General features: G+C 39.5%; 1 protein-coding gene across 10 annotated transcripts in view; it reads right to left on the reverse strand.

Annotated features, from left to right (window-relative positions):
* Positions 1-1,115: 1,115 nt before the first annotated feature.
* Positions 1,116-24,498, reverse strand: part of ATE1 (arginyltransferase 1) — a 153,070-nt gene continuing 129,687 nt past the window's right edge. For 5 of the 10 annotated variants that reach the window (XM_023730024.1, XM_023730027.1, XM_023730026.1 and 2 more), the window contains one exon: positions 1,116-5,417. In XM_023730024.1, coding sequence (XP_023585792.1) covers positions 5,076-5,417 — 342 coding nt within the window. In that variant the 3' untranslated portion in view covers positions 1,116-5,075. The remainder of the gene's footprint in view (positions 5,418-24,498) is intronic. The other 5 variants (XM_004374906.2, XM_023730029.1, XM_004374905.3 and 2 more) reach the window with 2 other exon arrangements.

A 24,498-nucleotide genomic window follows, 5' to 3' on the forward strand; every position in this document is an offset into this window, starting at 1 on the left:
TTAGTCTAATTGAAAAATAGTTAATGGGACAGGATTTCCTAGATAGAATTGATTGATGATATCAACCACGACCACCAACTGGATATAAAAATGTAATTTTACTAAGAATTAAAGCTGACAATAGCTAACACATTTTAAAAGGTAAAAAACTTAGCTAAATTAATAATAGCAGTATTCTTGTCCACCCTCTCAGTAAACCCATCTTGAGGACCTTAATTCATTTTGGGGTCCCTGAGTGGTGCTATCATCCTGTTCAGTTGCTAACCACAACAGGTTGGAAGTTCAAATCCACCCAGAGGTGACTTGGAAGAAAGGCCTGGCAATCTACTTCCAAAAATCAGCCATTGGAAACCCTGTGGAGCACAGTTCTACCCTGACACACATGGGGTTGTCATGAGTTGGAATCAACTTGATGGCAATTGGTTAATTTGTCCTAAACAACCTTAAGTTTTCAAATAAGAAATTTTTCTAATTGGAAATTTTAGAGGTGAACAAACCTGTAAAAACTGTAGTTAGGTCTCCCAGTAAATGTTTAGTAGAAGGGACAACGAGAAGAGGGGTATTGTTGTAAAAGCTACACATTTTCTGAACCTTCTGGTAAAGAGAAAACGCCTACTGTCCAGTGAAGGGCAAAGGGAACCGGGAAACGAGACAAGACAGTGTTACCAACAGTGTTCCCACATGTTGCAAAGGACTGATAAGAACTAGCAATGCAGGTCAATTGCAACGCCAAGTGCCCATATATAGACGCCCTGGTGGCACAGTGGTTAAGTGCTCGGCTGCTAACCAAAAGGCCAACCATTTGAACCCACCAGCTGCTCCGCAGGAGAAAGATGTGACAGTCTGCTTCCATAAAGATTACAGCCTTAGAAACCCTATGGGGCAGTTCTACTCCGTCCTACAGGGTCGCTATGAGTCGGGAGTCGACTCAACGATGGTTTAGCACCCATAAAGAAGGGCCAAAGTCTGAAATCGTCTTTCTCAAAAGATAATAAAATAGACACAACGGAATGTTATGTGGCCACTAAAAAGGAGTATTTCTTCCTCATTCATTTTCCTGTTCACAATATATCAAGATGTTCACATTAAGTAGATGAAAAAACATTACAAAACAGTATAGATCAAACAATTCCATTTTTATTTAAAAATAAAATACAACTTATATATCTATGTACATAGGAAGAAGACCGGAAGGGTATACACCAAGATGGCAACAGTAGTCAGTAGTAGTGATGGGATTATAACTGATTTTTATTTTCTCTGGTATTCTTTTCTATGTAGTCTAAATATTCTCTGGCAAACGCTGTCCATTGAAAATAAGGAAAACAATAAAGCTATTTCCATTCTAGGAAAAAAAAGAGTCAGTGGGAGTAAAGTCACTTGGAAAATAGGATACATTTTATCCCAACCTATCAGATCCTCTTTGTTGTAAAAAGATAGAATACTTGTAAATATATTCCATAAACACAGACTATTAACAAAGCATACTTTGCTTTACAAGATATTTATGAATATTTCTCTAAACTTTGAAAGTTAAAATTTTCTTGGAGAGTTTTCTCGCTAAATTTTAGTTCAAATCCCTTTGGATAAATGAATATCTATTCCCTAATGATCTTGTGAAAATCCAGAACTTTGCTTAAAATGAGAGCTATTTTACATTATTTTATTCCCGAGAAAGGAATCCACCATGTGCTGACCTAGGTAACCAGATGATGTGGAATTCCAATAACTGGAGATGAAAAATGTTCGATTCACACTGTCAGTCAACATTTTACCTCTGATTGCTGCATAGTCACTGCAGGTGAAATTTATTCAAAAATTAAAAAGATGGAAACATATGTCTTTTAAGTATTGACCAGCAAGAGCCACTGCAGACAGAAATAGCTTTATTATTTTTTCCATTCAAGTTTTATCAAATGAACTGTTCAAAAAGCATAAACAAGAGCAAAAAAAAAAAAAAATAACACATGCAATCAAACTTCTTTTGCCTTAGAGTCAGTCGCTGGCTTCCTTTTGGAAAAGAATGCACACTTGAATAACTCCTGATTCCAACATTTCCCAACTGTTTCCATTTCATTTCCTTCTTTTAAGTTAGCACTAACAGATACACTTGAGTCAACGGGTCATAACATTCTTTCTAACCTTTATTTATCCTGAAACAATACAAATGCCTATATATCAAACCATATCCTGTTCATAAATCTGAAATCGTTTATTTACATAATAGATTCCAATATGTTAAGAAAACACACACATCTAATATTTGCAAAATGGATTAAAAAAATAGGATAGCCATTTTGAAAACACGTGTAAACAGCAATAATTTCTTATCTAAATAATTTTAAACAAAGCATATATTCATCTGAGAAAAGCTGCTATCTTTTAGAAAGTAAAAAAGTGCTCAGGTTACATTTGAAAAATAAGATCATGAAAACCTCACAGAACTGAAATAAAGTTGGTGAATGAAATGAAGATCTTTAAATAAAGATGGGAGCATGAGGAATCTCTATTACATCTTTGTTCCCAAGCCAGGGAGGAAGGTGTGAACTTATTTGAAATCAGAAGAGGATGCCAATACAAAGATTGCAGACACAGTTTCCTACCTTGAAATGATAATCATCATAACTTGTCTTTGAAAGTCTCTACTGCATCTTCTTGAGATGAAATCCATTAACATAAAATCAGATTTCTCAGCTAGATTGCTCATCAGCTGACAAAACTGAGTCCCTTCTCTTGACAGTCTTTTTCTAGCCCGTTATCAATATTCACTCAGCTAGGATTCAAAAGAACAAATAACTCTCCTGTGAAGACACCCTGCTCATTAAGGCAATGCACTATCTATTCTCAAAACAATAATGCCCAATAGTAACCGAGTAAAAGAAACTTCATGCCCAACTCATTCTGGGGCTTCATGGAGCCAACCTATAAAACCACCCTCAAGGGTCAACACCATGATTCCCGGGCAGGGGTGGTTAATCATTTTCCTCTGAAGGAACTCCAAACGGAATCTGCAGGAAGACACAAGAGTTGTGGTAAGATTCAAGTTTCTCTTCATTTGACACTCAAGAGTTGTGACCTTTGTGAAGATCGTTCCACAAGCTAATCTCTAAGATAAAAGTTGGATGTAATCAAGCTGGTAACATCAACAACCTGGAAATCCAAATGCCATACGCACCATGTACTGACTGGGCCCTACTTATTTTAACAATACTGACGGGACTCAAAACATTTTCTGAAATTTCTTTCAGATATGTGCTCGTAACTTATTCTTGAGGAAATCAAAGACCATGTTGAGTACAATTTTACTTACATTAAAATTATGTGTGTGTGTGTGTCTCAATTCTCTGGCTTTCTCTCTCTCTCTCTGGATGTGGTGGGATTTCAGATTATTTTTACTTTCCTATTTATGCAAAGGAAAAAAAGAAGAATGCTCCATGGATTCTGAAGGCAGTTTCAAAGAAGAATCCTTCATATGGTCTTGGGAGACTATGTTGAAGGACAAAATTCCAGAAGAACGTGAGATCCGTGCGATCAGAGGAAACGTTTTTGCTCACTATTCTATCTGCAGTTAGCAAACTACCTGGCAGATGGCAGATGTTATACACACACACACACACACACACACACACACACACACTCTCTCTCTCTCTCTGAGTGCATAAATACAGTTTATTTCAATGTTGAATTACTAGACATTTCATTCTGAAACATCATTTTATAATCCTTCCTCACATTCTGACTAGCTGAAGGTTATTTTTTAATGTATCTAAATTCAATGAATTGTGGAGAAAGTTTAAAATCACATATTTAACTGACTACAATAGTGGGATTCAGTCTACTGAGCATTATAATATGGCTTTTTAAAAAAAAATCAATAGAAAAATAGGCCAAATGGGGGCTGATAAGGGCTCCACGGCCACACAGCTGGCAGCAGAAGTTTGGGATTCGCTGAAAAAGGGAACCCAAGAAAATAACCCTCCCCTGTTCTTCACCACATCTCTAGCACACCTCCATGGCTGCGCCCACCTCTCTGTAACATTAATGGATGCGTCTGCGTCTCCTCCTGTCTGGGGCCTCCTGAAGGCCCAGGTCTGGCTCATCTTCGTACCTAGCACAGTGCCTGCTACATGACAAGGGTGGACAGGGGACATCTGCTGAATGAGTGAAAGACCGAACCAGACAAAGGGCAGTCTCTGCTCCCAGTTACCGAGGGTAGCATCTCCTCCCTGACTCCCACAGCAAGGGGCAAGGAGTGGACTGTTTCACTTTTTGCTCCAGAACAGAGGTCAAAATGATCCCTGAACTTAATCAAATGTGATTCTTGGCATGGCTATAAAAATAGTCCAAGAGTAACTCATTTTCATCAACAACCAAAGACAAGTATCCTGAGTCCTGGGAATGGAAAATTAGCGTGTATTTACACTTCATGGGGCTTAAATCAAGGCAGGAGCCACCTTTTAAAAAGCAAAACTCAATTTCTTAGATTTTTGGAAATACAGCAAATAATATAATGCATAACATTTTATTGTCCATATTGGGATACTTCTGAGAAAAAAAGGAGCACTAGTAACAATTATTCACGGGAGAAAAACCACGCCAAGAGAAGAGGCATGAACCGAGCTGTCCTGGGCAAGCAGACACTGATGCTGATACAAGATCTTTTTTTTTTTTTTGGTTTGTATTTTCTTTTTTCAAGTTCTCTATTAAGCTACATAATATAATCTTAGGCAGTAATACTGAACAGTAAGTAACAACATAGTTTCGCTGTCTTAGATTTTCTAAGTGATAAAACAGACTTTCAACCTTCTTCCCTTTGCTTAAGGTTTTCTAACATAAACTAATATCTTAAATGGGTCTGAGGGAAGTTTGTTTCAATTTCTCCAATTGGGAAAAAAAAAAGCGTAACTGCGATTTAAATTACTTTCGTTGACTTCCTAATTTTTACTTTCCAAAATATGAACGACAAAGGAAATTCAGCACATCTTGTTCATAAAACACACCCCCTAAATGATCAACCCAATGAGGAGGCTCGGCCATAACATATTTTAAAAATCTTTACATTAATCACGAGAACCTCACAAATACATTGCCACAAAATCTTTCAGAAAAGCTGTGGAACGGTGAAAATGAGAACGCCTGGGGGCTGGACTGTGCAGGGTTCCCGAGGTGAAGAGTGCGCGCCAGGACCCGGAAGTCCACACGGGAGGACGCGGGGGCGCGCACGCACGCGAGCGCCTCTCAGCTCCGGAAGAGCAGCATGCTCTCGGCGCAGCGCTGCCCCACCAGGCGCGCGTACTGCAGCACAGTGGCTTCCTCGCTGGGGTCTCTCTGCCGCTTCTTGTACACGCCGTAAGGCATAATGGCTTTCTTGTAGAACACCTGCAGCCGGTCAGGATCCTTACTCCGGCCTTCATCCACTGCAACGGCAAAGCAAACAGCGATGGCAAGCCGTCACCTATCGAACTACGTTTAACTTCCCATTTAAAAATACAATTTTATATATAAATTTTCATCGGAAAGATAAACAATTACATATTAACGAAGACGTCTACTTTGCATTAAGACTTCGGAAACCTCTGGGGTTCTTGTTTAATATTCCGAAGCGTATGGTGCGGACTCCATCACCAACCTGCCAGATGATGCTGAGACTTAGTGACAACTTTTTATTAATTTATTGAAACACAAGTTAGTTTTCTTAACTGTCCCAAATGCTTTAGTTTTCCCATAGGACACCTGGACTATAAAAAAGGCACTTCAACATCATTCGGTAATATGTGCAGCCAGCACCCGCCAAGTTTGTCAGTACTTTTCTTTAAACCTAACCGTTTCCCTGGGTTAATGCTCACTATGCCTGTACCTATTCGTTTTTCACATTTCACAAAATCCTTGGTTCCCACGTAAGATGACATCAGAGAAGAAAAACTGCATCATTGTAATTCTGCAGTCACATCAATTCAAACTTAATTTCCACATTCTCTTAGGAATAATTTGATATAGTCAACCTAGTAAGCATTCTATGAAGATACTGACATATAAACAAAAAAATAAGTTTCCTTTAAAAAAGAGAATTCGTCCACTTTCTTAAACTGCAATTCAAGCCTGGAATGCAAACTCAGAATTCTGTGTTCTGAATGAAGCCGAAGATATACATCTGAAATTACCAGTACTCTGAAAGAAGGGAATACAGCTCAACAAGACAAACGACATACAGTAAAACAAAGGAAAGATACTACACTTTTAAAAAAAACTTTCGATATTTCAACAACCTGAGGTAACTCGACTATTGTTCTAGAAGTTAGCCACCAGTGAACTTACTAAACATTCAATAATAATCACATTAAAATGTTATATCTTTTTTGTAAACACAGAATTCTTTTTGTAAAAACTCAAATACAGAAATATACAAAATAGAGTGATGTCGGCCCCCACCCACATAATTCTTACTCCTACCACCCTCCTCCTCACCCCACCCACCACACTCTCATCTAAGTTATCAGTCTGTTAATAATTTCATAAAATGCACTTAAATATTCAAATACAGAGTTTTGGATCACCTTCTAGACATACTTTACATTAAGGCTGAAAAATCAAATCAGTCATCCCTTCAGTAGGTATAATGTGCTAATTTCCGGAACCACTGGTCATCATTAGAGACAAAATACATTCCTGGTTTTGGGGCTTGACAGTCTGTGATTTTATGATTATTCAATTACATTCTCAACGAAAGCAGAGTCCAATTCTTTGCATCTTCTCCATAATATTAACAATCAATTTAAAACCTACACAAACAACCCACATATTTACGGTCAACTTATTTCTGAAAAGGGTGCTAAATCCATTCAATGGGGAAAGAAGAGTCTCTTCAATAAATGATGCTGAAAAAATTGGATTTCCCCATGCAGAAAAATGAAACAGGATCCATGCCTCACACCATACACAAAAACAAATTAAAAACGGATAAAGACTTAAATGTACAAACTAAAACCATGAAATTCTTAGAACAAGAAGCAGGAGCAAGGCTGTTAGGCTTAGCTTTCAACAATGGATTATCTACTATAATAACAAAAGCACAAACAGCAAAAGACAGAATAAATAAATGAAACCTCATAAAAATTAACAACTTTTGTTCATCAAAAGACTTTACCAAAAAAGTGAAAGGACAAGCTACTGACTGGGAGAATCTCTTTGGAAACCATATATGCAACAAGAATCTAAAAAAAAAAATGTATATATAAAACTTCAACAACAAAAAAGACAAATAATTCAACCATAAAATCGACAAAGAACTTGAATAGACACTTCACCGAAGAGGACATTCAAACGGCCGCTAAACACATGAAAAGATGCTCAGCGTCATTAACCATCAGAGAGATGCAAATCAAAACCATGAGATATCATTTTACTCCCGCTAGGATGGCTAAGAAAAAAAAAAAAAACCCAGAAAATAACAAATGTTGGTGAGGATGTGGGGAAACTGGAACCTTTATCCACTGCTGGTAGGAATGCAAAATGGTACAGCCATTGTAGAAAACAGTGTGGTGGGTCCTCAAAAAACTAAAAACAGAGGTACCATATGACCCAGCAATTCCACTCCCAGGTACAAACCCCAAAGACTTGAAAGCAGAGACTCAAACAGAGACTTGTACACCAGTGTTCACTGCAGCACTCTTCACAACAGCCAAAAGGTGGAAACAACCTAAATGCCCATCAACAGATGAATGGATAATCAAAATGTGGTGCATACATACAATGGCGAGTATTACTCAGCCAGTAGGAGAAATGAAATCTTGATACATGCTACAATATGGATGGAGGTGGAAGACATTATGCTGAGTGAAATAAGTCAATCACAAGAGGACAAATATTGTATGACTTCACTTATATAAAAAGACAAGAAAAAGCAAATGTGTAGAGAACAAAGTTTATTAGTGGTTAGCAGGGGTGGGAGGGATGGGGAAAGGGGAAGTTAATGGAGATGAGTATATCACATTAAGGGTAGGGCTGCACTGCCAATTATTGTAAGTTCTGTCAATAAGTGGTACACCTGTAAAAAGTTGAACTGGCAAAAGTTGTGTGATACAATATATTTACCACTATGACCAAAAAGAAAAAAAAAAAAGAACAGCTGCTGAGGCTGCTTATGTACAAAAACCTCATGGGATTGGTTTCTTGGTTTGGAGGTTTAGGATCATGCTTTCATGGGATATCCCAGTTAACTGGCCTAATAATATGTTTAGTGCCTCTTTTGTACTTCCTATTTTGATGTGTAATGCCTGGGGTCTTAAAAGCTTGCAAGTGGCCATTCAAGGCACAACAACTGGTCTCTATTTGGCTGGAACAACAGGGGAAGAAGGAGAGTCAGGAATAGGAGGAGGATATGGAATGTGTGGCTAACTGCCTCCATGAACAACTGCCTCCTTTGCCATGAGACCAGAAAAACTGGATAGTGCCCAGCACCATGACTGAATATTTGGATCAAAGATTCTGTAGAAGAATCCTGATCAAAAGGGGGAAAACACAGAACAGAATTTCAAATTCTTATGGACTCCAGACTTCTGGAGCCATGAGGGTTGGATGAACCTCTGAAATCACTGCCCTCAGATAATCTTTAAACCTTAAACAAAAAATATCTCCTGAAGTCTTCTTAAAACCAAACAACAGTTTAGCTTAACTAGTAAAAAACATCTGCCTTGAGCATTATACTCTTAAGAACTATCTGTACGGGCTCAAATTGACAACAGTAACTCAAGAGATTCGATAAGAACCTTAGGGGGGCAGTGAATTCAACGTTAATGGGGGAGGAACAACTCAGAAAAGGAGGGTGAGAATGGTTACACAACTGGAAGAATGTGATCAGTGTCACTAAATGGTACGTGTAGACACTGTTGAACTGGGGTATGTTTTGCTGTGTATATTCTCAGCAACAAAATAAATAAAATTATATTTAAAAAATAAAAATAAAACCTACGCAAACAAACAAAAGTCCCACCAGAGTCACTTCCAGGGTTCACCCTTCAGCCAAAGATTAGGCAGTCCCATAAAACAAAATGAGATTAATGGGGCACAACAGTGCAGGGACAAGGACTAGAAGGCAGGAGGAGACAGGAAAGCTGGTAATAGGGAACCCAAGGTCGAGAAGGAACAGTGTTGACATGTTGTAGGGTTGTTAACCACTGTCATAAAACAACATGTGTACTAACTGTTCAATGAAAAACTATTTGTTCTGTAAACCTTTATCTAAAGCACAAAAAAAAAAAAAACCTACCAGATATGTAAGGAGCCTGATGGCCCAGTGCTTAAGCACTTGGCTGCTAACCGAAAGGTTCGATGTTCAAACCCACCAGCTGCTCTGAGGGAGATAAAACCTGGCAATCTGCTCTTGAAAAAGATAACAGCCTAGGAAATCCTACGGGGCAGTTCCACCCTGCCCTATAGGGCTGCTGTAAGTCAGCACCGACTCCACCACCACCACCATACTTAAATACTGAAAATAGTTATCATCGTGATTAATTTTACTAATATAAAAAAATGCAGCCCTACTTCTCATTAAAGCTTTTATGATGATCTTGAATTATCTGATACGTGCCATCTGTGCTCACAGACAAACCTCCACATAGCTAAGTCCACACAGCACAGCCTGTGCTCATGCATGCCAGGTCTGCTCTTCTTGTGGGGACCTTGAGGATAACGGCAAACTAAGCCATTCGGAGACTGAAGACCATCTGCCATCTGGGCTAAGGAAAACTGCCCGCTTACTGAGCTGTCTTGGAAATGTGTTCCACCAAGAACTCCCTCCACCTTTTCCCTTCTCTGATGTATCACAATTTAATTTCATGACATAAAAACCAAAGGCAATCCTGCAAACCCTTTCCTGAGATGAGCATCTGATCACTACTGATACAAATATGCTGTCAACTCTATGATATTTTAATCTGCAAGGAAAACTCCGCTAACAACTGCTTGCCTCCCCCCCGCCGCCCCACCCAGCCCGAGTGTTTATTCGCAAGAGATGAACTGTGCATCACAGGTGCTTTCAAACGAAAAGAATCCAGAGATCAAAGCTTGCCTTCTATTTATTATGGGATTTAACTCATTTGTTATTCTTAAAGAGACTTTATAACTTCTAGGCTTTCCAGAAAGTGATGAAATGGTCTATTTTTTTAACTTCATTATTTATTGCTACAGCATTATTATATAAACATGAACACACGTTAGTTTCGTTACCGTTTCTCCTAGAGACACCTGTGTAAATGGCAGACACTGTGATGTTCATGAAGCTTAATACAGTTAGACAAAACTGATGCGACTGAAGAATTTCAAATTTTAAACAAATGCATCACAGAGGAAGAAATAATCAACAGAAATCCAACTCTGGAAGTTCGAAGTCAATATGATTTATAATATTTTAGAGAGACAGGAGACATTAACAAATGTTTTCATCACTATGGGGGAAGCCTGGGGGTGGGCAGATTTTTCGTATGGGATAGTAAAAGGCTAGGCAAGGGAATGCACAGTGGCCACAACAGAAATACAGCTCAACCTAATTATTCAAACCTATTTGGCGGGACGTTCAGAAATTGCTTTGGGAATCCATCATGTAGAAGTACACATTTTCATATTCTAAGAAATACTGTTGCTAGTAATCTCACTTAGAATATTTCCGGTGAAAAATGAAAACTAAGAAAAAAATTCAAGCTTATCTTCTTTGTCAAATATCATTTCATAATAACAGCTCTAGTGAGACAGAACTCACATACATTCCACCCATTTAAAGGGCACGATTCGGTAGCTTTTAGTACATTCAGAGTTGTGTCGCCATCACCACAATCACTTCTAGACAATGTTCTTCACCCCGGAAAGAAACCCGCATCCGTTAGCAGGCACTCTACTTCTCCCCAACCTCCTCTGTATCCATGGATTTGCCTATTCTGGATATTTCATACAGAACGAAATCATACCATGTTTTTAACCAGCTTCTTTCACTTAGCATCATTTCAACATGGTTTAGCCATGCTGTAGCATATATCATCAGTACACTTCATTCCCTTTTATGGCTGAATAACACTATGGTGTATGGATATGGAAACCCTGGTGGTGTAGTGGTTAAGAGCTACGTCTGCTAACCACCAGGCGCTCCTTGGAAACTCTATGGGGCAGTTCTACACTGTCCTATAGGGTCGAGTGAATCTGAATCCACTTGATGGCAATGGGGTTTTTGTTTGTCTTTAATGGATATACCGCATTTTGTTTATTCATTCATCAGCTGATGGACAGTTGGGTTGTTTCCACTTTTTGGCTATTATGAACAATGCTGTAATGAACATTCACGTACAAGTTTCTGTGTGGACGTAGGTTTTCACTTTTCTTGGGTATACCTAGGAGCGGAATTGCTGGGTCATATGATAACTGTATGTTTAATCGTTTGAGAAACTGCCAGACTGTGTTCCAAGTGGCTGCACTGACTTTTAAAAGCCCCCTCTGGTTGCTGTGTGGAGAGCAAACTACAGGAGGGTGAGGGTGGAAGCAGGGAGACCATTAGGAGGCTTGTGCAGCCATCTCCAGAGAGACAGTGTCACTCAGACAAATACAAGCACATTGTGAAGAAAGGAAAACCTTCGCTGGATCATAAAGCCAAGTTTCCATTTGCAATGTAAGCTAGCCACCTCACTAATGTCTAAAGAGTGCATTTGGCATTGGGTTGATTTCTGATTCCTTGCACGGGAATTCAGACAGAGGTGTTCTTCCTAAAGTACCTCTGAGTAGCTCTACCTGGAGAATTTCCTGGGGCATAAAATCAGAAATTACAGTGTGCTCCTTTAGGGCATAAACACATTCACTTGATTTTCTTATGGAGGCTAGCAGGAGTGGTAGAAATGGCCTAACTCCAATTTGCTGGGAAACTGAGGATGCAATGATCTCTGTTAATTGCCCAAGGTCCTAATGTAGAAGTCCGTTCTCTTGCCCAGGCTTGGCCTCAGCCCAACCTGCATATAATCATAGATTACAGTATCTCCTGTAATCAATTTTCCTCTCTACTAGTTCCTTTTCATCAACCTTAGAAAAGCTTAAGACTCTGCCATCTGGCACAAACAAACAAAACTCTCTGTGACCCCTACTGACCTGACCCTCCTGTTACTTTTCTCTCCTCCTTTAAAGACTATTGATTTAATGGGCATTTCCTTACCTCCCACTCACTCCACAATCGACTCCAGTGTGTATCTTGGCTCACTCACCTTCACTCTAGTCACTAAGGTCAAAGGGTCTCCTCGTTCTCGACTCCAATGGGTACATCTCCGTCTGGATCACTCTCAGCCCTGGGTAACACCAGAGGACCGTTTCCTCCCCCTTGAAACCCACTCTGCCTTGGCCTTCCTGACACAACTCTCTTGGTTTTCCTCTGACCACTGGCATGATCCTTTCACATTTGCTGACTTCTCCCTTCTTTACTTGACCGATAAATGTTGGGAGGTGCGCAGCATTCTGTTCTAGGTCATCCTCTCTTCTTGTTCTACACTCTCTCCCTGGGAAATTTCATTCATGCCCATGGTTTCAGTACCATCCTCCAAATCTTCAGATCCATCCAGCCTAAATCTTTCTCCTGAGCCTCAGAAGACTTGAAAATACTAAGTGTGGCTGAGGGTGGAACGCTATCATGTACAATTTGTCCTTTGGAGGGCAAATCCACATGATCTTGGACAGAGCAATCCTACTTTTAGGAATCTGTCCTACAGATTGCAAAAGCCGGAACTTGTGTGAAGTGGAAACCTGTCAGAGAAAGAAAATGCAAATATTTTCCACTTAAATGAGTGATAGAAAAGTGGTAAGACTACACCCTGTCAACGGCGGAGAACTTGTGAGACCCAGAAAAACAAGGCAGTCCCATCGAGTTCCGGCTCTCACAGGTTTCACTGTATTTAAAATTTTGTTGTAGCATTGTAATAGGAAAAAAATTGAAAACTTAAATGTTCATCAGGGGAGGGAAACTCATTATCCATACTACATCATAGTATGCCAGCCATTAAAAATAATGAAGACAGATGTAGGACGTTAATAATAGAGGAAACTGGGGGGTGAGTATAGAACACTGTACTATTTTGGCAACTTTTCTGTAACTCTACAACTACTCTAAAATATAAAGTTTATTTTTAAAAAAGAATGACAAAGCTCTTTACATAATAACAAAAAGATTTTGAGATCCTGAATTTAAATGAAAAAAAAAAGCCACAGAATAGTATTTTAGTATGATTTATCTATATAATTAAATATTTAAATCAATTATAGAATTAAAAACACAAATTACAAAATATATGCACAGAAAAAAGATCCCAAAGCCCCCCTCCCAAATCTCAGCAGTGCTCACTGCTGGAGTGTGGAGGGGTGTGTTCGTGTATGTCTGCACACTGGATGTGGTGTGGGAATTTCACTCCCCACATCAGATTTTAATAATATTAAGCATATAATCATATATTGATTGTCTCTAGTTAAAAAAAAAAAAAAAATTTTTTTTTTTTAAATTTAAAAAAGCCTCCTAGAGAGTTAGAGGAGTCTTAGTGGCACAGTGGTTAAGAGCTTGGCTACTCTAACCAAAAGGCCGGCAGTTCCAATCCACCAGCCAGCTGAACTCTGATCTATGGGGCAGTTCTACTCTGTCCTATAGGATCAGGATTGCTATGAATCAGAACTGACTCCACGCCACCAGGTTTGGTTTTGGTTTACAGAGTTAAAATGTTGATGAGTAAATCAACATGATGTGCCTGGCTCAGGGTGGGTGGCACAGACAGTGGGAGCTATTATCCCAGCTGATCTCAGGAGAAGTAGTGATACTGCTCCTGGTTGGTTGTGAATTCTCCCTTCAGGTCAATCCACCTGTGTTTAAAGAGCGGGCTCCCATTTGCTGTTGTGGGTAGAGCTCAGTAGGGAAATGTGGCCCAGGTAGACGATGCCTCCCAAGTTGTCTCCCTTATTCCTGGCTGGGAACAGAGAGGAGGGAGCATGCTGGGTGCTGAGAGTGAGTGCTCACAGCCAGAGAGCCCCAGGCAGCGCAAGTCTCAGGCAGGAGCTCTCTCTCCATTAAAAGAGGGCTCCTCTGACCTCTGGTGCCAGGCTCTCCAAGAAAACACACACTGAGCAAAAGTAAGCTGAGTTCTAGTGCTGCGGCTCTCAATTTCGGCTACACGTTCGGTTTAGCCTGCGCAGCTTTAGAAGCTCCTGATGATCAGAGCCCACCGGAGAAGCGTCAGAACCTCTGAGAGTGGGGCCTTGGTTAATTATGTGGAAAAAGCCGTCAGCCTGCGTTCAGGCATATAAGACACCTTACAAAAAATACCAGCACACAAATCTACCAGTGCATTCACAGTCTGCTGCCACTTGGCTCTAAAAATAGCATTCTAAGACAGAGAATTATTAAAAACCAGGGATATGGCAGGAAAACTCCCACACTGCCACATTCGAAAGGGCCATTTTTCATTTCTGCTCCTATCAAGGCTTTAGAATGGAGAGACTGTCGCTCACGGGTGACTTACTAACAGTGCAAATAAGAACAACATAAATTTAGTTGTCATTTCATATTCTATTTGGTACAATAATGTTTTGATTCAGTATTTTTGTATTAGAAGTTAGCATAAGAAAACCCAAAAAACCAAACCCGTTGCTGTCAAGTCAATTCCAACTCCAGTGACCCTAGAAGACAGAGTAGAACTGCCCCATAGGGTTTCCAAGCAGTGCCTGGTGGATTCAAACTGCTGACCTTTTGGTTAGCAGCTATATCTCTTAACCACTATGCCACCAGGGTTTCCAGAAGTTAGCATACTTCCATTTAATTTTATTTGTATTTTGATGAAGTGAATCTGTGGAGCCTAAAAAAAAACAATCACTTAACAATAGATTAGAGAGAGATATATTGATGGTTCCTAGAAAATCAATTTAAGAACATCAAAGCCACAAGAGTACAGGCTGTTCTAATTTGTTATGATCCACACAGTTGAATGCCTTTGCATAGTCAAGAAAACACAGGTAAACAACTTTCTGGTATTCTCTGCTTTCAGTCAAGATCCATCTGACATCAGCAGTGATATCCTTCTTCCACGTCTTCGTCTGAATCCAGCTTGAATTTCTGACAGTTCCCTGTCAACGTACTGCTGCAACCATTTTTGAATGATCTTCAGCAAAATTTTTACTCATGTGTGATATTAATGATACTGTTCAATAACTTCCACATTCTGTTGGATCACCTTTCTCTGGAATGGGTACAAATATGGATCTCTTCCAGTCAGCTGGCCAGGTAGCTGTCTTCCAAACTTCCTGGCATAGACGAATAAGTGCCTCCAGCACTGCATACGTTTGTTGAAACATCTCAATTGGTATTCCATCAATTCCTGGAGCCTTGCTTTTTGCCAGTGTCTTCAGTGCAGCTTGGATTTCCTCCTTGAATACCATCGGCTCTTGGTCATATGCTATCTCCTGAAATGGCTGAACATCGACCAATTTTTTTTGGTACCCATAAAAAACCCATTGCTGTCGAGTCGATTCCAGCTCATACAGACCCTACAGGACAGAGCAGAACTGCCTCAAAGGGTTTCCAAGGAGCGCCTGGTGGATTCCAACTGCTGAACTTTTGGTTAGCAGCCATAGCTCTTAACCACTATGCCACCAGGGTCTCCTGAAATGGTTGAACATCGACCAATTCTTTTTGGTACAGTGACTCTGTATTCCTTCCATCTTCTTTTGATGCTTCCTGCATCGTTCAATACTTTCCCCACAGAATCCTTCAGAATTGCAACTTGAGGCCTGAATTTTTTCTTTAGTTCTTTCAGCTTGAGAAATGCCAAGCGTGTTCTCCCCTTTTGGTTTTCTAACTCCAGGTCTTGGCACATTTCATTATGATACTCTACTTTGTCTTCTCGAGCGGCCCTTTGAAATCCTCTGTTCAGCTCTTTTACTTCATCATTTCTTCCATTCATTTTTGCTACTTTACGTTCAAAAGCAAGTTTCAGAGTCTATTCCGACACCCATTTTGGTCTTTTCTTTCTTTCTTGTCTTTTTAATGACTTCCTGCTTTCTTCATGTATGACATCCTTGATGTCATCCCACAACTCATCTGGTCTTTGGTCATTAGTGTTCAATGTGTCAAATCTATTCTTGAGATAGTCTCTAAATTCAAGTAGGATACACTCAAGGTCGTACTTTAGCTCTCGTGCACTTGTTTTAATTTATTTCAGCTTCAGCTTGAACTTGCATATGAGCAACTGATGGTCTGTTCCACAGTCGGCCCTTGGCCTTCTTCTGATTGATGATATTGAACTTCTTCATTATCTCTTTCCACAGATTAGTCCAACTGACTCCTCTTCATTTCATCTGGGGAGGTCCATATGTACAGTCACTGTGTATGTTGTTGAAAAAAGGTATTTGCAATGAACAGGTCATTGGTCTTGCAAAATTCTATCACGTGATCTCTGGCATTGTTTCTATCACCAAGGTCACATTTTCCAACTACTGATCTTTCTTCTTGGTTTCCAACTATGTATGAATCAAATTATGAATCTAGGAAAATTGGAAGTTGTCAAAAATGAAATGGAATGCTTGCAGACAGATATCCTAGGCATTAGTGAGCTCAAATGGACTGGTACTGGCCATTTTGAATCGGACAATCATATGGTCTTCTATGGCAGGAATGACAAAGAGGAATGGCATCACATTCATTGTCAAAAAGAACCATGAAATTAGAGCTCTCAAAACCACCATGAAAGGCTGAAATTAATGAAGCCGAAGTTACAGCCAACAACAAAAGTAGGGGTGCAAAGGCTAACAAACAGAGTTCATGGTTACAGTCAATGTTTCCAAGATCTTTCATGCAAACAATTAGAGAAAGTATAACTCTTATGTTCTTTAAAAGAAAAAAAGACTTTACATTTCCACTAATTTCGATCTGTTTTAATGTAGAGACTAAAATGGAACAAAAGCAAGTAGCTCAACAGCTTAAAAAGTTAGCCAGGAAAATGTGTGTAGCCTTCATTTTATACTTTGTCAACTTCACTTGGAAAAACAGTTTAACATCTTAGCAATTTTATTCCTGTAAGCCATCTTATTGTTAACTTACAGTTTCTTCCTCTTTATTATGACCACTTAAAAGTGGTGTTTTTTTAATGCAAAACCCCAGGTATTGATAGGAACAATATTCTGGTTGCCTTTTTTCATTTTATTCTTGGACTGCTTCCCCAGTCTGGCAGTAAACTCCTTGAGGGTGGGAACCAAATCTTGTATTTCTTTGTACCCCCAGTGCCCAGACACCGTGTCTCCTAGACATGGGGATACAAAGACACATACGACACTGTACCAAGTAGGCATCCAGTAAAAGTGACTCATGACGATCCTTATCTCATGTTCTTCAGAGACAAACCACAGAAGGAATATCTTCACAGCCAACGACTCTGCTTTTATCAACTTTCTTGTTTATTAGCAGCACATGTTTATTACTCAATGTCTGAATTCCCAAATTAAATCATTCTTGGATTATTTTCCTTGGTATCTGAACGTGTTATAAATGTTGACATTAAGCTGGTCATAATAGCTTCAAATTGTGCTCCAGGTTGCCTTGTTTTTAGAACTAGGACGACACCTGAAATCTTCACAAAACTCCTGCTAATTAACCACGATCAAATGTCAGAAAGTGATGCTAATGCAAACAACTTATCAAAAAGCCCTCAGCTTCTCTGGCATGAAAGGCCCTGTCTGGTGCCTCATATTCTAGATAAGTCTATGTCTGCTTCTCCAGAGAGGCCGAGAATTCCAGAAACAGAGACACTTCATGGAGAATATCCACGCTCCAGACCTTTCAGGTACTGGCAAAGCTCAACTGATGATTTGTATGAAGAGAGGGAAATTTGGTCGTAAATCCCAGCCAAAGTCAACTGCTTCAGTAGAATTTACAGATACTTCTGAGACAGCCATGAGCTACAAACTGCTTTACTGCTGTTCAGAAACCTTGTTGGTTATTACACCTAAATTCAATATGCATAAACACCCTAAGTGCTTTGATTCTATCTATCAGCTTTGGATACTCGATTGGAACATACAGTCCACCTCCACAAAGCACATTTCTCTCTCAAGGTGATAAACAAAAAGTACTAAGTAGGATAAGCTTCGCCATGTTTCTTCTGGTACATTATCCTCTTGCTCAGAGGAAGAAATGTTTTCTTTAACCTCTTACAACTACTTAGGTTTTGGTGTTTTTGCTTTAGTATTTCTTTGGTAGGTCCTCCCACCCCCATTTTTGTGTACCAGAGCTATGCTTTCATTAATTTGTGTTTGGTTGTAATGGAATCCATTTGGTACCTGCTGACTCAGATTTCCCCAAATGACTCAATACTCTTGGTTTCGTTTCATTTCATTACACTGCATTTATCACATCTATTTCGAAGCAAAACGTTTTAACAGGGAAGATGTGGGGGCACTATCATAAGAATACTGAAGTTGGTTTTGGGTGGAGCAAAATGATTTAAGAAACCCTTGGAATGTTATAGGTCTGTGGGTCAAATAGCTAGTAGACATTGCACAGATATCAAATCACTCAGGCCCCAAAACATAGCATCAAGTAGCCTTAAAGAATTTTTCTCAGTTAAGCCAATTATTCATGTTCTGTTACCACAGAGCCACAAGATAAACCAAGAATGTTGCTGTTGTTGTTAGGTGCCACCAAATGAGTTCCAACTCATAGCAACCCTATGTACAACAGAATAGGACGAAACACTGCCCGGTCCTGCACCATCCTCACAATCACTGTTATGCTTGAGCCCACTGTTGTAGCCACTGTGTCAATCCATCTCACTGAGTGTCTTCCTCTTTTTTGCTGACCCTTTACCAAGCATCATATCCTCCTCCAGAGACTCCTGATAACATGTCTTGCCATCCTCACTTCCAAGGAGCACTCTCTGGCTATACTTCTTCCAAGACAGACCTGTTTGTTCTTCTGGCAGGTCATGGTATATTCAATATTCTTCACCAATACCATAATTCAAAGGCAGCAATTAATTCTTCGGTCTTCCTTATTCATTATCCAGCTTTCGCATGCATATGAGGTGATTCAAAATACCATGATACTTACTAGTAATTCACAAGGTAGAAAAGCATTCAATTAGTTGCAGATTCTATTGGAGCTGATGACAAGCTTGATGATATTCTAGGATACTATCTTTTTCCCCCTTCTTTATTTAATATTTGATCATTCCATCAATTGTCAGAGATAGCTGAATTTATTGGCTAAGCAAGGTTGTTAACTTCTCTACTCTTACTGCTCCATTCCAACATTAAAGAAAATTTTTTTAAATTTTTAATTTGTTTAAAAAACAATATTCATTAAGATCATCAACGTTAACAGAATCTTAATGCTTTCTGGGTAATAAAAAGGTTTTAATTTCATTACAATAAAGTATCCTTGTAAAGTAGTTACTTGGCTTTTCAAAAATTGCCTAGGGGGAGAAAAGTTCCTAGCTCAGAGTATTATAAGAACTCTCTTATTACAAATCAGTGATGGTAATCTTATTTTTACATACAGTACCTGAGAACAATGCCTTCAAACTCTGACACATAAAGGTACATTCCATCTACAATATTTTTAATGCTTAGAATTAAGAAGCCATAAAGCTCCCTACCATAAAAACGAGTCTCCTAAACTCTCCGTAGTGTTGCTGGGTATTACAGTGTACAGACTAAACAGCATTTATTCTACTGAAGATTCACATTTTGACATCTCTGAAACCCAGACACATCTTACAAATGATGGGGTCATAGGCTAATTGGCAACATTTTTTTTTTGTCTTTCCTAGAGGTACATAAAATAAAGGACTTAAAACTGATGGTATCTTAGATCCAACAGACCACTGCTGTCCAACTAGCATTTAAACAGCAGGTATGGTCTTTATTTTTATTCTTTAAATGAAATTTTGGACAATCTCCTCATTACATAAAAATATCAGTTTCTCATTCAGACAAAACAAAACCAAAAAAGCACAGTAAGATTCCACATACCAGAACCATCTATAAATGCGTTCTAAAGCATCGTATTTTTGAGCTTCCTGAAACGGTACTGAAATTAGTTGTATTATTTATGGTGGGATTAGCTAAATAAAATTAAAGATATGGTAATTGTAAGAGAAATTGCTTATTTTGAAAATTTTATCTATTTTACAAGAGTGAAATGAATCCGAGAAATATTTCTTTACTAGCTAGATGGAAATCTTAAGTCAGCTTTTCAAACCTTTTAAGTGGTTATTTCAGTCTGTCTCTGGGTCAGGGCGCTAACGATTTTCAATTGTTGGCTGACTGTTCATGCAGAGCTTACTGAGCAAATACTGGCTGGTAAAAATTTATGAATTTTTAAAATTTCTCTACAAGACTAGCTTAAAAACACCATTTTAAAAAATGAGAACAGTCAGTGACCACTGTTGACATTTATCTTAATAAATCTTAGTTTTCAAACCAAAGACACAAGGAAAATATTAGTCCAAAGGACTAATGGACCACAGGAACCACAGCCTCCACCAGCCTGAGCCCAGAAGAAATAGATGGTGCCTGGCTACCACCAGCAACTGCTCTGACAGGGATCACAATAGAGGGTCCCAGACAGAGCAAGAGAAAAGTCTGGAACAAAATTCAAATTCACAAAAAAAGACCAGACTTACTGGTCTGACAGAGACTGGAGGAACCCGCAAGTCTATGGCCCCTGGGCACCCGGCTAACTCAGAACTGAAGCCACTCCTGAAGTCTACCTTTCAGCCAAAGATTAGACGGGTCAATAACACACGTGAGGAATGTGCTTCTTAGTTCAATCAGGTATACGAGACCAAACGGGCAACACCTGCCCAAAAGCAAAGAGGAGAAGGCAGGAAGGGACAGGAAACCTGGATGAATGGACACAGAGAACCCAGGGTGGAAAGGGAAAGGGGGAGAGTGCTGACACAGTGCGAGGACTGCAAGCAATGTCATAAAACAATCCGTGTATATATTTTTGAATGAAAAACTAATTTGCACTGTAAACTTTCACCTAAAACACAATAAAACAATTTAAAAAAATTCTTAGTTTTCACATTTTTTTTAAACAGAAAACGCATATGATGAAATGCTATAATACTTCAGTCATGTACACAAGTAAGGTAGGAAAGTCTGGTCTTTTTGCTCTTAGTATCCTCACTATGGAGCCCTGGTGGCTCACTGGTTAAGAGCTTGACTGCTAACCAAAAGGTCGGCAGTTTGAATCCACCAGCCACTCCTGGGAATCCCTATGGGACAGTGCTACTCTGTCCTATAGGGTCGTCGCTATGAGTCAGAATAACCTTGATGGCAACCAGTTTGGGGTTTTTTTTGGTCCTCACTACAAGACAATGCAAAGTAGAGAATTCTAGTTTCTAATTTTCAAATGAGAAATCATATTAGCGTTATACTACATTTGAGTAAGAGTATATCTTTGAAAAAATGGTAGGTGGGAAAAATAGATTAATAATAATACAGTACGGTTATACTGTTAAGTGGATAGGGAATAAACTGAAAAATTAGGAGACTATTACTTTCTACACTTTCCATACTAAATCACACTTCACATTTACCAAAGGTAAGAGCCGAAGTGTCAGGGATATTTTCTTGTTTTGATGTCTGTCTCTTCTATGACACTCAGTAGCCTACAACTGTTTCTATCTTCTTCAGCTGGCTACATCCAAGCACCATCATCTTTACTGGCAACAAAGGGTATATGTTTACTACGTGTGCCAGGCAATCAACATTTATTTTGCGAGTTCAAGTGGGTAGTTCAACCTCCAATCTAGATTTGAAACCAATATTACACTCTGGCTAGAACTTCCAGTACAATGTTGACTAGCACTGGTGAAAGTGGGCATCCTTGTCTTGTTCTGACTGCAGGGGGCAAGCTTTCAGTCTTTCACCAGCAAGGATGATGTTAGCTGAGGGTTTTTAATAAATGCCCTTTATCGTGTTGTGGAAGTTCCCTTTGATTCCTAGTTTGCCGAGTGTTTTTATTATGAAAGGGTGTTGGATTTTGTCAAACGCTGTTTCTGCACTGAAATAAAAGGTGTTTTTCTTCATTTGATTAACGTGGTGTATTACACTGATTAATTTTTGTACACTAAACCACCCTTGCATTCCTGGGAGAGACCCCACTTGATCACGATGTATAATCCTCTTAATATGCTGTTGGCTTTGACTTTTTTGAGGCTTTTTGCATCTAAATTCATAAAGGATATTAGTCTATAGTGTTCTTGTAATAATAAGGAGCCCCGGTGGTGCAGTGGTTAAAGCACTCGGCTGCTAACCAAAAAGGTTAGTGGTTCAAACCCACCAGCCACTCCATGGAAGAAAGATGTGGCAGTCTGCTTCCATAAAGATTGACAGCCTTGGAAATCCTATGGGGCAGTTCTACTCTGTCCTATAGGGTCACTATGAGTTGGAATCGACTCAACAGCAGTGGGTTTTCTGGTAATTTATTCCTCTACCTTTGGTATAGGGTAATCCTGGCCTCAAAATGAGTCTGCAGTACAGAATTTTTGAAATTTACACATATCCAACTATCAATTTAAGAACTAATAGATCTTTACTTAAAAAGCATCGGATAAATATTTAAACTCCATTCTTTGGAGCAGGTGGTTATGTTAGTTGCTGTCAAGTCAATGCCGCCTCATGGTGCCCCATGTGTGCAGAGCAGAACTGCTCCATAGGGTTTTCAAGGCTGTGACCTTTCGGAAGCAGATCGCCAGGCCTGTCTTCTGAGGCACTTCTGGGTGGGTCTGATCCACCAATCTTTCAGCACTCCCCGTCTGTGCCACCCATGGCCTCCTTTGGAGTAGGTATGCCCTTTGAGTAGGTAGAGGTCCTGAACTGAAAGTTAAAAGACTTATTTGTGTAACAAGAGGAGTTCATCCCCCCTTTAGAATATTTCAAGTTACTTCAGTTTGCAGCCCCTCCCCACAACAGTATCATAAAACAGTAAACCCACAATAGGTTTTTATTGTTACACAGACTTCCTAGTTGAACAAATAAACCATAGAACCCTAATCTCAGCTGGGGTGGTGCGGCGGCGGGGAAGAGTAGGGTTTGCAGAGGCTTACAGCAGATCAGGATAGGGGGAAAACGTCATTTTTCTTACCAATGGCCATTGCTGCACTCTGAACCCACCTTTGTTTTACAGACACCTATAGTGATCAGCTGTGCCCTCTGCAGAGCAATTTAACTACAGAGAGCTGGGAGGAAAAAGAGGCTTTAGGGAAAAAAAGCACCGCGCCAACTAACAGTATTGCCCATATTAAGCTCTGTCACAATTTGGGTCACGCTAAAGTAAAGCTGGCCTCAGAGAGGAGAGCAGTTGCTCACAGACTGCCACTGAAACCTCAAACGACCATGCGTCTCAGCATGCCCAGCTCATTCCAGCATGTGACTGCGGTTTAATTTCCTAAAACCACAGGCCTCAAGTCTCACTCCAAACACTGTCTGGACTGTGATACTCAATACTGATAAAGGTGTACAGTATTCTCTTGAAAGTTCCAAAGACTCAGCATATGGAGAGGGATCTTCATTTTCTTCGAAGCACTAGCCTCAAAGAAATGTATTCATGTGACTTTTGTAAATGAATCCTAAACAATGAATAGTAAGAGCTAAAGCTATTTCTGAAATGGAACTTGCCGGATTATAGGAAAAGTGCTTGCTGATACATTCATCACTCACCAGGGCACACTACTACAAATACAGTCATCAAAAGGAGACTTTACATTTTAGTCTCAACAGACACCTTCATCAGCAAATTCTCATTAGTGCTTATTTTGGAAAATAATGTAAAAATCTATTAACTTGAATGAATAGTTACTTGACTGTTCCATCAGTAGGAGGCATAGTGGTTAAGTGCTCGGCTGCTAATGGAAAGGTTGGTGGTTCGAACCCACCAGCCTCTCCGTGGGAGAAAGATGTGGCAGTCTGCTTCCATACAGATTTTCAGCCTTGGAAACCCTATAGGGCAGTTCTACTCTGTCCTATAGGGTCACTACGAGTCAGAATCAACTGGACGGCAGTGGGTTTGGTTTGGGTACATTCAGTGTGTGGAATTTATTCAGTCACCTTCTCAACTTTCTAAAACAGAGACAGCTTATGGTCTCTTTAATCTCCAAGTACTATAAGAAAAAAAACAACCTTTAAAATAGATCAAGAAGGAAAAAAGGGAAGGTGAAATTGTTCCATGAGTTTGGGAGTCAGAAACAAACTTAACATCATAATATCATTCAGCTGGAAGAAACTTTTAGATAAACTTTTACATGTGAACACGAAGTAATTCAGTAAGATTTTCACCACACGGGATAGCTCTGATCTGACTTTGAGAAAAACTAAAAGGAGAATTTCTTTTTGTTGGGCAGTGGGGGAGGGAAATGGATAAGTATATACTTTTTCTATTATACTATTGCATTTGGCTTTGAGCCTGATTTCAAAACTGATGGACAACTTAAATATGTT

The sequence above is a fragment of the Trichechus manatus genome, unplaced genomic scaffold (assembly GCF_000243295.1).
Source record: "Trichechus manatus latirostris isolate Lorelei unplaced genomic scaffold, TriManLat1.0 scaffold00031, whole genome shotgun sequence".
Classification (NCBI taxonomy): Eukaryota; Metazoa; Chordata; class Mammalia; order Sirenia; family Trichechidae; genus Trichechus; species Trichechus manatus.